We start from the raw sequence: 17,634 nt of genomic DNA, 5'->3' as shown, positions 1-17,634 counted from the left end.
ACATCTATATCACTGTACCTTTGAAAAAAACCTGACTTTCCTTTTTCTGGTAACTGAGCTGAGTCATTTCTGAATCAGCATAGCACAGTGTCCTCACATTGTTAGCATGCAGAGTACTTCAATATCATCTTACTCACTAGGCCCCTAAAAGTCCTCCTAAATTCTTTTCTAAATATATATACACACATTTATACTTTAGAGAACATTTGCAGTTGTTTTAACCTGAATATGTGTGGGTTGTTTGTGCTTAAGGCTTATCAGAGTCTTAAAAAAGTTTCTCTGTGATTTTTAGCTGTCAAGTTATGATTTTTAGGGAGATGAGTTATGATGCCTCTGCACCACCATACAAAATTTCAGTGTTGTAATTACTGCAGAGAATGGGAAAGCACAAATCCTAGTCCTACAATGGAGCAGATGAAGAAAATCTCCTGACCATGGGGCAAAATTATTTTTTCAAGGAGATCTGATTATAGAACAAGTTTCCACAGCAATTAGGAAAATCTAGAAATGGCCACGTATATATGTTTTTTATGGCCCTTTATGAACAAGAAGTTAATTTTGATTCTAAGGATTTTTTTCAAAGATCAAAAATGTTCATTTTCATCTATCTCACCTCAATGTGTTTCACGTTCCAAATTAAATTTCAGAAATCCTGAGTAAAATTTTGCCTCTAATATAAATTTCAAGACTTCTATAAGTACACTGTGCTTGTTGGGGAGAGTGGAAAGAATTGGAAGGTTGTTTCAGTTTGCCTTGGTCAGTCAGTTGTTTGGTTGGGGTTTTTTACCTGCTGTTGGTATTTCATGGAAAGTTCTAGGGTCACCAAATAGGGCTTCTGTCAGCCATCAAGTGAAGGTAATGTATAGCACCATAAACCCTTGAGACAGCTGGTTTACACCAGAATAAATGACACCAAGGGCAGAGAATGCAATATGAAATACACAAAAGTAAGTTTAGCCCAGAAGAATGAAAGACTGAGACTCAGCCTATTCTGGGGCCTAAGTGTTCTTGGGTCATGAGTCATCTCCTTCCAGCTGTAGGGAAAAAAAACCCAACAGCATTGTCAAGTCTTTCCATGTTGCTCCTATTGAGAGCAGCCTATTCTGGGGCCTAAGTGTTCTTGGGTCATGAGTCATCTCCTTCCAGTTGTAGGAAAAAAAATCCCAACAGCATTGTTGTCTTTCCATGTTGCTCCTATTGAGAGTTTTAACATTTCTTGTTCACATTGAGGATACAAGACTGAATAAGATAATGTAGGGTTTCTCTGTGAAAGTAGAATCAGCCCTCTAAAACTTTTTGTGTTTGTTTTACAGCCTTCTGACCTTTTCAGTGGCACACTACTGCTGTAATAAATCACCTCTTTTAGTGCCTGAAGTGCTACCTTTCACCCCCAAACATGTCTGGCAACTGTGCCTGCTGTTTATATATCACTGTATAATGTAGCGTGTACATGTGTCAAGACGTATGAATGTGCTTTTGGCAGATGCCAACTTCCAGCCAAGTTTGTACTGAGAGAACTAAGATGAGAGGCCTCATTTCACTTTTTTGTCACTGTTCTTTGTAGTCTTTTGATCTCTATCACGACCTTGAATGTCTTGTGAAAAATACTTGATCCCATGTCCCCTGCCTCCTTTCCTCCACATAATTTCATGTTGAAGGGATTAGTTAAGTTTGTTCTTAAAAATTTCATGGTTTTATTAACTTGATTTTAGATGAACAGCTAAGGAATGCATTCACAGCCAAATCTTATATGGCAATCCCATAAATCTCAGCTTCCTGTCCATGTTGGTGCTGCCTTGGAATGCATTCACAGCCAAATCTTATATGGCAAGCCCATAAATCTCAGAGCTTCCTCTCCATGTTGGTGCTGCCTTGTTTTTCTTGCAGGTTTGGAAACTGAAGCAGAAAAGATGCTGGTGAAAATCAAATAACAGAGAGCCAGTAGCAGTGTCAAAAGCTTAAAACACCTGTTCCCAGATAGACACAATTACATAAAACTTCCTCAAGAGTTTTTCAGTGATCACTACATAAAGTGAAAGTAACAGAAAGCATAAGGGTTGGTATTGTCCTTTCAGATACTCCTTATTTCCCATTGGTTTCTCTCCAAATTACCTGCTGTTTTCTGAATATAGAAACTCTCTTCTTCCCAATTAACTTCAGTCTCTGATGTATTTAGGTGTTAAGGTATTCTATTCCTTTACATGTTCTTAAAATGTTAAAGCTACTGTTTAGAACTGTAGGATGTCTATTATAGCAAGTCTAAAATTCCAGGGCCAGCTTGGATGGGATTTTGAGATATCTGATCCAGTGGGAGATGTCCCTGTCCAGAGCAGGATGTTGGTTTTTGAAGTCCCTTTAAGCTCAATTTTTTCTCTGTCTTGATGAATATTGTTACCTCAGTGATTTTTATTTTCTCTGCATAACCATATTCTAAGTTACAACACAGAATTTCTTCTCTATCCTGAAGATCTAATTTTCCTCATTTTCAGGCTTTCTCAATAGTTTGATTTGTTTTTTGGGGAACAGTTCATAATTACCAGGCTTTTAGATTTGGAGGTGTTCGTGTGTGGATGCAGGGAGGAAAAACTGAGGAGCAACACAGAATTTCTTCTCTATCCTGAAGATCTAATTTTCCTCATTTTCATTTGGTTTTTGGGGAACAGTTCATAATTACCAGGCTTTTAGGTTTGGAGGTGTTTGTGTGTGGATGCAGGGGGGAAAAACTGAGGATCCTCACCTTTCCCTGATCTTACAGAAACATTTTCATTACAGTAGCAAAGACATTAAGAACTCATGTTGGTGCAAGAGTTAATGTGGCAGGTTTGACTTTGTTGTCAAGTGTTGCCTAATTAGCTAAGAGTGAAAACATCTGAGATATGACAAGTACAATATGTTGAGTGCAAAGTCACCTCCGCAGTGAGGAACATTTTTCCACTCATATAATGCAGGTTTAGCTCCACTGAGATAAATAACTCCACTTAGAGAAAAGTAAATTGAAATATATGAGTAGGAAATAAATTATAGAGGACAACATTCTGGGAATAATCAAATGTTTTTGAAAATTTTTCTTGTGATTTTAACAATCTTCTGGAGTCAGTTTTCTGACCTAAGATGTATCTTCAGAAATGCTTCTTTCTTTATTAGCCTACTTCCTTTAAATATTATTTGACCACCATGGTTATTAATAGAAAAAAAATGTATCAGATATTGAAAGAAACGATGAGAGAATTTCTGATAAAAATACAATATTTTAGATTTTGTTTACATTTCCATTGTAAAGGAAAGCTAGCATGTTAAGCTACCTTAATAAACAGAAATGAAAAAATATTTGTGAGTGTGGTACATAATTAATCATGTTAATTTATAGTAGAAGGGTAAATATATGTAATTTATTATAAATATAAAACAGTAGTGTTAGTAAATCAGTTTCATACTTTCAAGAATGTTGATGCCATCAACACAAACAAATTTTCCTTCATTTGGTACAGTTTCCTGTCTCAAATTTCATCATAAAGCAATTTTCTCATAGTAAAGTATTTTAATTTCAGTGGAAGTTATATCAGCAGCAGAAAACAAGATTATAACTTTAATCATCAATAACACCCATCACTCTCTACAACTGCCTTGAGAGGAGGCTAAAACCAGGTGGAAGTCAATATTTTCTCCCAGGTAACAAGAAGAAATGAACAGAAGTTGTGCCAGAGAAGGTTTAGATTGAATATTAGGGAAAAAGTTATTTACAAAAAGGTTTGTAAAGCATTTGCACAGACTGCCCAAGGCAGTGTTGGAGTCCTCATCCCTGAAGGATTTAAAAGCCATAAGGATGTGGCACTTGGGGGCAAGGGTTAGTGGTGCCTGGGCAGCAGTGTTGGAGTCCTCATCCCTGAAGGATTTAAAAGCCATAAGGATGTGGCACTTGGGGACAAGGGTTAGTGGTGCCTGGGCAGTGCTGGGTGAATGGTTGGGCTTGGAAGTCCTTTCCAACCTAAAGCATTCCCTGGTTCCATAAGCTTTCAAAAAGACACCTGAGTGTTTGAGAGAGGCACAAAAGGTTATAGTTCAGATCACCATGGGCAAATAAGCACCTAAAACCTGTTTAATCAAAGCAAATTAGCTGCCAATCATATCTGTGAATTTGGATGTTATCCTGAATTTCCTATTACTGATACATTAACACAACCTGGCGTGGGAAAGAAAAGAATTAATATAAACCTCATCTCCACTTTAACCCTGAATAAGATTTCTAAGAGGATTTAAATGGAAGAGTTGTGTCTTCCTCAATTTTCCAAACCATAGGTTTGGTGTTCAGAAAAGTTGGTGCCATGTTACACAACAGCAGCGTTACTCCCACTCACAAGAAAATACAGCTGCTGTCACTGCCAATTCCTCACTGCTTGATGTATGGGGTGTAATTTCACATGGAACATAGCACAGAGCTAAGCACTAGTTTATGTTAGCAAACCCGCAAACAGCCTCAATTTGCCACTACCTGAAACAGCAGCAAACCAAGCCTGGGCATCTCAGGTTATCATTACAGAGAAAAATGTCAACAGTTAAAAAAGAAAGGGATAGAAATAACTGTGGTTGCTGAGAGGTGGGTTTTTTTGTTTTTTGTTTTTTTTTTTGTTTTTTTTTTGTTTTTTTTTCTTTTTGGGTTTTTTTTTTTTTTTTTTTCATTGAATGAAATTATTTTATTGTTTTTTGAAAGTGTTCTTTTCAGTGAAGTTATGACACTTGAGGCTGGTAGCAGCAAGCCAGAGCTCCCTTGTACAAAGAACGACCCTGTATTTCTTGTTTGCTGTAGTCCCTTTGTAAAAATGAGTATTATCCATTGACTTTAATTGAAATGCGTCTATCTACAATGGTTCAAGATCAGTTCTATTCTTCTCTGAAATAATATGTGAAAATTGAGTCTTTCTAGCTTTATTTAATGTATTCTGCTTTAAAAATCACATTATCCTGGAGCCTGCTTTAAAACCTATTTATATCATTATATTTTGGATTGCTCACTAATGGAAGGCTTAAGTTGCCATTGGATTTGCTAACTGAAGAACAGTAGAAGACACATTAAGTTTTCTCTCTGATTTTAACTTGATGGAAGAAACACGGTGGGAAAATGCACTAATGGTAGCATTTACCAGCAGTAATTTCTGTTTATTAGGGCATCTTGTCAAATCACATAAGTAAGCAGGGTAGGGAATGTTCAGTATTTTTGTGGGAGAATTTCTGGGAAGGGATCAGGGATACACTATGGAGGAAATGGTTTGTAAGTGGTAGCAATCTACCTTATCATTATCGTTAATTTGTTTCACATTATGATGATGTCTCTTTTGTGGGCAATAAATGCAACTCTCATCTACTTCCTTGTTTCCTTAACCACTAAATGGAATTTTTAACACAAATTTTACAACTCAGCGTGTTCTGGCTTCTGACCTGGAACTGAGTTTGGATGTAGATATTAATGGTAGGTAGAAGTCTTCAGTACAGCTGTTTTTCACTAGACTGTGCTGATTCAGAAGACATGAAACTTTTCTGACAAGAGAGCACCTTTCCTGTAGGCATTTTCCTACAAGTTTCTCATGTCTAGGATTAATTTTTTTGCACATTTTCTCTGTTCATTCTTCAGTCCATGCTGGAAAACTGCAACCACTGCCTAGTATCTGTCATTTTTCTACTAATGACATCTTAAAGGAAAATAATGATAATTAATATCTCTATATCTAATGATTATAGGAAAGACAGGGGTGAGAACTGTTGTATGGTTAGTGATTTGTATCTATTCATTCAAGATCATCCAAAACAAAATATGGTTTTCTACCTATTTTTCCACTCATCTTGCTCTGAATTATTTATTTTTACTCTAGGGAACACATTGTCTCAACATATAGGTTTCTGCATTGAGTCCTTGGTTTCATTCTGATGCAAGAGGAGTAATTAAAAACTGACTATTTTCCAAAGAAAACATCTGCCTGTCTCTGTTACCACCAGCTCCACCTCAACATATTTTGATTACAGTCTAGTCTTACTTTACAGTGGTAAGGGATGCAGTGGATAAGGAGGAGTTTCCTGTTTCTGCTCCAGCTGCCCTAGTAACTTGATTTTCTGTTTAAAATTTTCATGGGGTTTTGTATGTTTAATTTTCATTCTAATAATACAAATTAAATTTAAAAGATTTTTGATTTTAAGACTATTCTTTTCCAATGCCTGATATTCTTTTCAGTGGACTTCTGCTTCTATAAGTGAAAAAAACACACTAATTTAGCAAAAAAAGTATAGAAATCTGACGTTATAGCAGCATCCCAGCCTACGCAGGAGATTGTATCACAAAAAGCTTCTGTATTTTTCTAGTACACCAGAATGTGCTTAACACAGAAATAAAATTCTACTTACCTTCTTTTCAGAGCTAATGCTCAATAAATAATACATTGTAACACCTAAAAAATTAATAATTGCAGCTCACAGATCTTGCAGCATTCACTCCTGAAACAAGTGGTAAAGCTTTTGGCCAATTCCTTGAAGGGCATGACAAAGAGGGCCACAACAAAGGCGTCTTGAGACTGATCTATCAGTGCATCTAGTGTGTAGTAGTGTTTGGGGAAGAACAGAGTAAAAGACATTTAAACTTCTGCATGGAAATCCTCACATCCTCTGGCACTATGAAGATAAGAGTGCATTTTTGTGGGGTGAGACCTTTGAGTTTACTGCAACCAGTTTAAAAAAAAAAAAATCAAGTTTTTGATCTAGCTGTACACTTTACCATTTACCGTGTCATGGGGCAGTCATACAAATAACTATAATCAATGTACAAAAATACCTTATTGCTGGAAAATTTGCACTATATCTCCAGGTACCTGCCCTTTACTCTTTAAATTTCATGAAGCACATTAAAAAAATACCCTGTATTAGACATCACTCTTGTTTTCACATATCTTTTTGACCCAAATACATGCTCCTCTGACCCCACCACTCCCTTTGTTTTGTTCAGGTGACTAAACCCTAGTCAGTTATTTATTCTAAAACATACCGTGATCTATATGCTGCATGTGTAGATAATGCATGCAAATATATTATCTACACATGCAGCATATAGATCACAGTATAAATAAATGCAAATAAAACCAAAGGAAATATCTGACATACTTCAATCACATAGTCCTTTGGGAAACTGTCACCTAGCTGATAGGGAAAAGGGTTCTTAGGAAATTGTAGGAAAACAAACTCAGAAATGCAACATATTTTGTTCAAAATTGTAAAGGCTGCAGATAGGCAGGCTGTGACTTCATTATTTGTATATGAAATTCTTTCAGGTTCTTCTGCTAACTCTCCCACCCCAAAAAGATCATAAATCTAGAGTCATTTAAATTATCTTTGTGTTTTCCAAAAGAATGCTTTCTATATAAAAGTTTCTTCCTGGAAAGCAAAAAGTTTTATAAAGTTTTTGAGATCTAAAGCATGTAATATTTTAGGAAACCAAACATTCATTACCAGAACTGATATATAGTTGTGTATCTGAAGATAGATGTAATACTCGTTAAAATGCTATATATTAAAGTAACATTTCCCTACCTGAAACTGAGAATAAAGTAGGAAAAATTCTCTAAAAGAATGCAATATTTCACTGATTCAATCCCTTTTACTTAAAAAACTCTTCAAAATCAAAGAAGTTTTTTTTTTTTAATTTTCCATCTACGAATATTGTTCCCGAAGATCCCTCATATGATGTCTAAAAATATTTTCTAGCCCATAGCCTAAATTAATTCATAGCTAATATTCTCATTTTTTCATAGCAAAATTTTGGTTTAATTTTATTATGTTTTTGCTTTTCTCAGTCTTTCTAACCTTGAGTCATTAAACTTGCAGAAACTGAACACAGATGAAACCTTTCTCAGACCACATTTAGAGAATATTTTTTTTTACTTACATACTTCATAATTATTGGTGTGTCCAAAAACTCAAAGCTGTTATCATCACTTTGCAAAAGTTCCATACTGTTGTCTCCTTATCACAAAAGTTTCATAACTTCTTGGTGTTTTCTCACGAGCAGCTCTTCAGAGCACTGACTTTCTGCCCCAGAAAGTACCAACTGACTCCAATACCCTCCTCAACCAGCCAACCCACTCTTTTATAGCACTCTTCTTCTCACTGGTCACAGCTGTGGCCTGTTAAAGTCAGGCCTCTTCCTAATCTTTGGTAATTGGCCCAGCTGCAACTCCTCAGGGGTGAGATTACTTTCTGAGCTATCTTTATTTTCTTATATTCTATCCCCCCACACAAAGTTACTGTGTGTATTAATGCAGTTCATAGAACAAATTAAATTCTTGAAAAAAAAAAACAAAACTAAAAAACAACCCTGTCTTCACCTCTGACTACTCTCAAAATAACAGAATGAAAAAGTGTTCTGAGTTGGAAGGAATCCACAAGGATCTCGCAGTCCAATTCCTGGTCCTGCACAGGACCATCCCAACAATTCCACCTTGTCCCTGAGAGCATTGCCCAAACTCTCTTGGGATTGGTGCTGTGCCCATTCCCTAGAGAGCCTGTTCCAGAGGCTGCTTTCCAGGATCTCATCCCCCACTCTGTCTGTGCACCCAGCATTGCCCCAACCCAGGTGCAGAATCCAGAATTTGCCCATGTTGAGCCTCACTTATTTGGTGTCTGTTGGTTAAAATTCAATGGGTAGAGGAATAACTGCAAATGATAATATATCTAACATGCCAACCTAAAAATTCATAGTTAATTATAGGGATGCTTGTAATTTTTCCAAGATAATAAAAAAGAAGTAAACATTACAGTCTTCAGGCATGAACTTTTGAAAAGGCAATATATTTTAGAAGGCCACTCCTAAGGTCTTGTGGGTATGAAACCACCAGACAGACCAGAACTGTACAAACTCTTTCTTATTTCAGAAATAAAATAGTAGCAATATAGTTCTTTCCTAGTTATTGAAATAGTCTAATTTTGATAAAATATAATTTGTGTATATTTATTAATATACAAAATATTTATTAAATAATAAAATAAGGTATGTCCAACTTGCCCTGACCATGTTTTAGAAAGGTTTTAATGTTCCATATAGACAGCGGCAAGGTTGCATGTTAAATTTTTGAATAAAGCACTTTTATTTCCTTGTTTTCCATGACAATGTCTCTTATTATGGTTATTCTCTTTTTTTTTTTAGACTCTGTACTTTTTTGCCAACTTCTCTATTCTACTAACATCTAAGTGCTTTCTTCTTTTCTCATTAACTTCATGAAGTAATCCTCAAATTCATTCACTTTACCATATTATATTTTTTAATGTCCATCTTCTACACTGGTCTCATTGAAACCTCAATGTTTATAGAAAACATGAGTTAAGGATCCACTGGAAGAGTGGATCTAAATTAAATGTTGTGAATCTACTCTATGAATTCGCTGGTCTATGAGATGCAACTACTGTGGTAATTTTGTTGGAGTGCTTAAAGTGCAGGATTTGATGAGGGTAAAGATTCTATTTGAAACAAATTTATTATACCATCACCCCATCACCCAGGAGAGTGTCAATATGTGGAAGCTCTTGGGTGAATAAAGAGGGACAGGAAGAATGAGATATTCACATCAGGGATACTATTAGCATAACAAATATTGTGTAAGCTTGCAATGTACTCGCCAACCTTGAAAAATAGGTGTAGGACTGCTTTCAGAATTTTTTGTTGTATATAAAATTTAGAACAAATTAGGAGAAGAGTGGGATTTTATTCTGCTTTCATGCTGTAGGAGTATCAAAACATTTTTCCTATTGGCTTGTGAGCCTACCCTACTCACACAGATGTATTTTTAAGATTAATTCTTTCTTTAAATGATTTTTTATATTGCTGTACTGGTCAAAGGGATTCAGAATAAATACATGACCTCAGCCTTTTGCTGAGCATGGCATTTTCTACTAGTGGATAATAAAATAATTTTAAGAGGTGTTTAGCACTATATTGAAAGTAGAAGGTAGGACTAAGTTTATTATTTAAAGAAAACATATACACTTCTGTGCCAGAATAGGTGTAATATTCAGCCTTTTAGATAGTTAATGAACATTGTAAGAGCATGTTTGCAAAAAAAAAAAATCTGAAGGATTTGATCTGAAGGATCTGAACCCCTTTATTGTTTTAAAAAGACAGGAAAATTTAAAGTTGCATAGTTACTCATGCATGTCAGGCTTACATTTGCTCAGCTGGGGAAACCTGCATTTGCTTAGCCACAGATGGATATAAAGAAGATGCTATTCATCTGAAACAATGATCCTTTTACTTATCATAGCTTCTGTGTGATGTACATGTCCCATTTAAATGAAATGATCTTCACAGTGTCATAAAATATTCATTAAAAATTTGCAGACAACTTGCAATTCAAAATGTTTCACAATATCTGCTATAGATTAAAAGGGTTTTGCTTAGTTTGATTTAGTTTTTTTAACCATTTCTTAACCGACATTGTTTTTACATGTATATATATTTTATTCAATAATCAGTCTTATGAATTTATTCTATTTTCAAATCCTGCTTTAAAGCCACATTTTGTGCTTTGTGTGTGACATAAATAATAATCAAGGATCCCTAATTTATAAACCTGTGAAAATTTGGTGTAGTATAATTTGGATTTCCAAAGGGGAAAGTTCACAAAATATTCAATGACAGTTTGAATTTGTTAGGTGTGAGTGTTAATTTATATGGGGGGAAAAAAAGGTAATGGATGAGGAAAACCATGGGACCAAGGAGAATATTTTCAAGACACAGCATGAAATACCAATACCATTTTTTTGTTAGTTTTCAAAATTAATTCACCCTGGAAAATTACTTTGGAGCTGATGTTAGTAGCAATGAAGGAGCCAGCATATTCCAGCTGAGGCAGGTGCCCTGCTGGGAAGCCCAGATAGGGCAGGTCTAATTCCCGAGGCTCCAGCTGAGCTTCATGGTTTTATGCCAGCGGTGATTGAAAGTCCTTTTCCTTTGGGAAGCACTCCACCAACCTTCAGCCATCATTCAGAACTAATTTCTGCACATCCAGCAGCCAGGTCTGTGGAATGCCTGGTAAAACTTGACATAGCTGTTGTTGCACATCAGATGTTTGAAGACTCCTTTGTCCTTCATCCTCCTGATACAAGCAACTTACTTTTTGTAGCCACAAATCAGTTATTTCTTTTCCATAGATGAAGTGACCAGCTATGCCTGCTCTGAAAATATTTTCTGAAGTTGAGTATCGTAGAAAATGCAAATTCTTATCTTAAGGAACACACAGAGGAAAACGGGTTGCAATTGCCACTACCTATACACCAATTTCCTTATCTTGGATTGTAATTCAGTGATTAAAAAGATCAGTGTACCTCAATTCATTCTGGGAGAAGGTGCTAAATCCCTAAGTGAGAGGTGACAAAGACTAAAGATGCCACAGAAGTTCTTTCTCCTGGTGATTGGGAGGAGCCTGTGACAAAGGGCTGTCAGGGAAGAAACTGTGGGAAAAAATGAATAAAGAAGGGAGCTTTTATTCATCATTTTCCAAAGGAGATGAATGTAAGGTGTTCTCATTTCATTACTTTGAGTGCTTCTCTTGACACCTTTCTCAAATCCTGTCCCTCTCCAGATTAATTTTATATACAATCATAGAAACATAGCACCATTCAGATTGGAAAAGATCTCTGAGATCCTCAAGTCCAGCCATTAACCCAGCACTGCAAAGGCTTCCACTAAACCATGTCCTCACTTTCACATTCCTTTGGAACATTTCCACTTTTGCATGCCACGATAGAAAATTTGATATTTAATACAACATGATCCTTTCAGTCATGCTTATTTCAGTCCTCTTGAATCATGTGAATTTGATGAGGATATAAATGATGTATTGACTCGTGGCTGTCTCAGGCGAGAGGAAAAACATTAACCACGAGTTCTGCCTGTCCTCTGAGAATTTTTATTTCAATTATAACTACAGATTTTGTGACGCAGGCACAGCTCCAGAAAGAAACAGAATGAGATCAGATGCAGAATAGTTTGGGGTGTTTTTTAAGAATGCTTGGCAAGAAAAAGTAGCAGGTAGTGAAGCAAATTGAATTAATTTCTGGTACAGGGCCTCAGAAAGCTGGAAATGTGTAGGCATAAACCATATGAACAGCATCTCTTCTAGCTTCCTCAGCTCCTAAGAGCAAACTAGGCACATCAGACGTGAATTTGTTCTTCATAAACCACCAACAGCAATCAGAACTGACGTGGCTAAAAATCTGTCATGATTTTAAAAAACCAAAACAGGTATCTCTCCTGGAAATAAAAGTGTCAAATGTGCATAGTGCTTAAAAGTAATGCATCTGAAAACATGCAATACAGAAGACATCAGTGTGACTGTACATAGATTTGTTGCCCTATAATATATATGGACTGAATGAGCTTTTTCTTACACAGTTACCCTCTCTGGATATCTATGAATTTATAATGCTGCTTCTTAGCATTTATATTTGTCTACACTAAAGATGCAATAATTTATTAACATGCTAATAAATGTTTAATACTTCTTCTCTTTATCATTTTATAAAACTATATCCCTAGCCTCTGTTTCTTGAAAATATAAGAAGGACAAGCATGAAACTAAGACAATGCTGTTTGAAAAGTCAATGTATTTATATGCAGTATTTTAAAATGCCTCACATCTTGCTCATAACCTCTGTCGTGCATGTTGTTGAAAGCAGCTGAGATGTTCAAGACATGAGGCAAAATCTCATGTTGGATTTCATGTGTTGTGACTGATAATAATGTTTCAGGTGGTCTACTTTTTTAAACAACCATCTATATAGTATTTGTAGATGAATTTTTATGCCAGAAAAAAAAATTGAAAGAAAATGGTTTAAAAATCAAGCAGTATTTTAAAAACTCTCTTTGACCCTTGTTTTCCCTCTTCTGTTTAATTAGAATTCACATATTTAACTTCTGAAAGGTTTTTATTTACAACTGTCATTGTTTGGGAGATTAAAATTATTTGAAATTCAAACTTATGAGGATAAAACAACAAAGAAAATGTAACTTCCCAAGTTCATCTAATTGCTATAATGTTACTGTAGTCACTGAATACCCAAGTTTACTTTCATGGCTTTTCAAGGCCAATGAAGATCAGATCTTGGACAGGACGTGAAAGTTTATGTTTTTCTACATAAATTGGAATTTCACTTCCAGTTCATAGTTTTCTACTATTTCATTTTCCCCTTCCATAGCTTGCCACCTATTCCAAATGGCAGAATACAGTTTTCTTGAAGTCTTATGTAATTTTCCTAAAAGCAGTTAATATTCAGTCATTAAAGAGTCTCTTCAGAAGAAAGGTTTTCTAGGTGGTTAAGAGGAGTGTCTTGGTTTGAAAAGACAGGAGTCTGTGGAGGAAGGCAAAAGCCTCCTGTGAAATGGAAAAGGTAAACCCCCTCCTTCCGAATTATCGCAAATTTAGAATTAAAAGGGCTCTCAGGCAAAGATATGGGAATGGGAATAACAGTTCTTTACTAGGAAGAGAAAAACCTAAATAACAATGTAATTTAGCACAAGCAAAAACCACTGGCAGAGTGAGAAAAACCTGACACCCTGAGAAGTCAGGGTGTTGATAGTAGTCCAGCCAGATGGTGGCTGCTCCTCCTGGAGAGGCGATCTGCATAGGGGTGTAGATCCCTTCCGAAAATGCGGCCAAGGAGCAGCTGGGCCTTGGTTCCTGATTCCTCTGGGAAATCCAGCGAAGAAGGCTGTCTGTGGTCTCAGAAATGCTTGTTTTATGGTGGCAGGGATGCTTGGCTCCTCCCTCTGGGTGGACCATCTCCCAATGGGATGATGTAACTAATCTTACCAGCCATAGTGAGTAATTCAATAGCCCATTAGCAGGAGATTATCTTCCTGGCAGTGCCATTGTTCTTGAAAGAGATAAGAAAAACTGCCTAACCCCCAACAGATGGCAAAAATAGAATACATGCTTATTTTACAAGCCAGGACAGAGGAGCCTTCATCTTTTGCATAAAATTTAATGAATTGGGTATCACTAAATACACCAGAAATCAAATTAGGCACTCCAGTTAGTAGCATTTTGTAGCACTGTGAATCAGTCCTGTAAGTCATGTTTTGTGTTTTTGTCATGAAAGTTGTCATCTCTATGCAATATCAGATTAACAGTATTTACCAAGTGTTAAAAACATGTAAGATCTTAACACAGGTGTAGTACAATGAAGTTTGGAAATTAAAACAATTAAAGAGGTTTAATTAATATTCTTCTTCACTTATCAGTTCTGAGTTATCAATGTAAAGCCAAAGCATTGTTGCAGAAGTAGACATTAAAACAATTATGCTCACAATCTGAGCTAATACTTGCATGAGTGAGTTATCCATGTGTTCTTTTGGCTATTTCTATTTAATGGTGATGATATAATTATTTTTTCTTCCCTCTCTCTTTTTCCTCTGCAGCAATGACAATGCAGTTCATTAGTCATCGGTTCCCTGACTACCATGACCCAACTATAGGTGAGTACAGGTTTTTCTCACCTTCACCCCCTTTCAGTTTCTCTGCCTGTGTGAGACTGAGACAGTGAGAAGATGCTTCTAAAAGACCCTTAGACAGAAGCAAGATCTGAAAAGTTTAGATTACACCTTAATTTTGTGATGAAAATTGAGTTGTGCCGTGGCCTTACGACAGATATTTCCTCCTAATGCACTTTATGCAAAATCTCTTTCAAAAACAGGATGCATTGTAACTATTAATGTCATGCACTTATAACTACAGAATATGAAACAAAATTGCTAAAGAATATGAAAACTCCAATCTGGAGTGGGGTTAGTTTGTCTGGTTTTTTTAAAGTTCTGTTATTTTAGTGCTATTTCCCAGTATTAAAGTCTTTGCTATCCTCCTCTAGCAACATCAAATGACCACTTAGTTTAATAGAGTTTTGCTCTGGGATTGCACACTCTGCTAACTTCACTGGGTTTACTTACTTGTAAATATAGAAATTCATACATATCTGTTTTACACTTTATTATAATACATGTTTTTATCTGAATTAAACTTTAAATCCTGAGTGACTGTCAGAACTGCATGTTTATTAATTTAAGAGTGTCTTTATTACTTAGTTTTATTTATACTTGCATTTATACACACTATCTCTGTGCAATATTTAACTGTAACCAGGAAAAGATGGCAGAATCTGTGTCCAACAAGTGGAGAAGGCGCTAAAACCATCCACATTTACAAACATTTCCTTGGGGGGAAAAAGGAGAAATCAATTCTTCTTAGCCAATTTTTTTTTTGTTGTTGTTTTCTTTGAAATTTTCAAGTATTTCCAACTCACCTTTTATTTCTATAAAATTATTGTATTGCTCTACAGAGCAGACAACACCTTTTATTTTTATTTTTTATTTCTATGTTTTATTTCTATAATATTCCACATTTCCTGAATTTTTATTCTTGGTAAATGGTCATAACTTTAATAATGAAAAAATGTATACACTCTTCATGTCACTAGTAATTTTACAGCTGTTAAAAAAAATTGCAAAACACCAATGGGATGTGTCATCTCTAAAGAAGGTAAAACTACTGTGTCATTGCTGCAAATTCATTTGCTTTTCTCAGAAAAAAAATTTGAAATCATTAAATCTAATTGAAAAAGAGGAACATTATTAGTTATCTACATCACTGAGTTATGTACACACATCCATCCTTATTATTAGCTATTCACCGGCCATCAGTATTTATCCCTATATTTTATCTCATCATAATCTTAACTTATTGGTCTCTAGACACCACCACAATATGAATAATAGATAATCAGGAAGAGAAGGAAAGCTTATGGTGCATTCTAAGTACACACTGCAGGAATGCCTTGAGGACTTGATCAGGATGAAGGTCTCCTTGAGTCAGAAAGTGTTTCTACTCAGTAAAACCAACACTAAAGAAGAGGAGAGAGGGTAAAAGTGAACAGGGAATTATTGAATTCCATCTCACCCAGCTGGCTAGACACAGAACTGCAAGTACAGGTTTTTCCCTTCAGCACTTCTCTTTCTCAGAGCATGATGAGGACATCCTGAAAAAGTCTTACTACTATCTGGTCTCTAAAAGGCATACTAAACAGAAGAGTATGATCTTGGGCTAAGTATATATGTTTTTCCTTAGGTAAATTTTTTGTATGACTCCTTAAAATTGTATATAAAACCAAAAACAAAAAAAAAAGTAGAAGGAATGAATTGCTGTTACATTTATAATAACAAGTTCGTAATTTTCAAATGACAGCCCACTGAAAAAGTTTGTACTGTTGAGATTATTTTTACTACTTTTAAGCTACTGGTCTCAACTCACAGAATTAATCTCATGTTTAGTTACACATCCACTGGTAAGGATATTTTTACTATTTAGACCATCAGCCTAAAAAATAAAGGGATCCAAAATGAGTACTTCCAGGGACAAGGTTATGCTGATGTCAGGAGAAAAGGTTATTCCTCTAAGGTCATGAGGAGATAGACACGGAAGCTTTGTGTCATGGGGAAGTTATTATCTAAGATCAGAACAGTGATATCTCCAGCCAAAGTCTTTTTTTTTCTCAGTGTAACCCAGCAGCAGATGATGCAGAAATTAAAAAATAGGTCCCATATGAAATCTGCATTCAAGCTGGCTGAGTGACAAAACAAAAAATTAAATAGTTTTTCTTCTCTCTCTGCAATCCCTGATATCTCTGGATATCAATTAATTGCTTTTTCCTTGTGCCATACATTTCAGGCCCCTTCCATTCCTCATCAGTTTTTATCTTCTTTATGGAACCTATGTTCTGTCCTGAACTGTTATGGGCACCTGGCCTCACCTTTTTTTAGGTACTTCTTTGGAAAGAAATAGTTCTTTGTACCTGCAGTTTTATTTCTCTGGTCATTTTTAAGAAACAAAGGTTTCTGTGGAGGTCACTGAATGGGTGATCCTATCCAGAAAAAAGATTGTTTAAATGTTAAGTGTGTTTAAATGATAATCCACAGATTCCCAGTGTTAAAAAAACTATTGAGACTACAGCTCTCCAGCTGAGCATTAAGATAAGGTGGATTGTCTCGTTTGCTTGACATGTACATAAGAATCTAATAAATACCCATCTATTTTTTTCTGATGTTCTTGCACTACCTATTACATTCTCTTTGTTTTCTATGGTATGAAATAGTGGTGGCAGTGGCCATGGTGCTTAAGTGTTCAAATTTAACCAAGATTTAAAGAGGTAGTGCTGATAGAATTTATGCTGTCCCTCCTTGCACTTGATGGGACTTTTTCTTATTAATTCTCCTAAAACAAATGGTAGTGAAATAGAGGGGTCATTGTAAACAGCATCACTATCCCTGAAATCCCAGAAGTCTTTCACTTCCAGTTTTAAGGGCAAGTTGTTGATGATCCTGGATGTACCAAAATATTGATAATCACTTTATAATTCTAAACTTTTCATTGACCATTTTAAGCATTGGCATGGAAGTAGACTAACAATTTCAGCTGTTTTTAATTTCCATGGATCCCCGTGAAATAGTTTATTTATACATATACTTCAAATCTGTTAATTTTGGTCTTGAAAGGGCTATGCAAATAGGTTTCGAATTATTTACATGTCTTTTCTCTCTATATTTATGATTTATGTAGA

General features: G+C 35.6%; 1 protein-coding gene across 1 annotated transcript in view; it reads left to right on the top strand.

The window, feature by feature from the left end:
* The window catches only part of RIT2 (Ras like without CAAX 2), a 174,985-nt gene that overhangs the window by 36,471 nt on the left and 120,880 nt on the right, over positions 1-17,634 (top strand). Inside the window, exon 2 of the mRNA XM_039702014.1 lies at positions 14,447-14,503. Within this exon, the coding sequence (XP_039557948.1) occupies positions 14,447-14,503 (57 nt within the window). The remainder of the gene's footprint in view (positions 1-14,446; positions 14,504-17,634) is intronic.

Source organism: Passer montanus, unplaced genomic scaffold (assembly GCF_014805655.1).
Source record: "Passer montanus isolate IOZ18808 unplaced genomic scaffold, ASM1480565v1 scaffold152, whole genome shotgun sequence".
In the NCBI taxonomy this organism is placed as follows: domain Eukaryota; kingdom Metazoa; phylum Chordata; class Aves; order Passeriformes; family Passeridae; genus Passer; species Passer montanus.
This window is presented reverse-complemented; position numbering and strand designations above follow the sequence as displayed.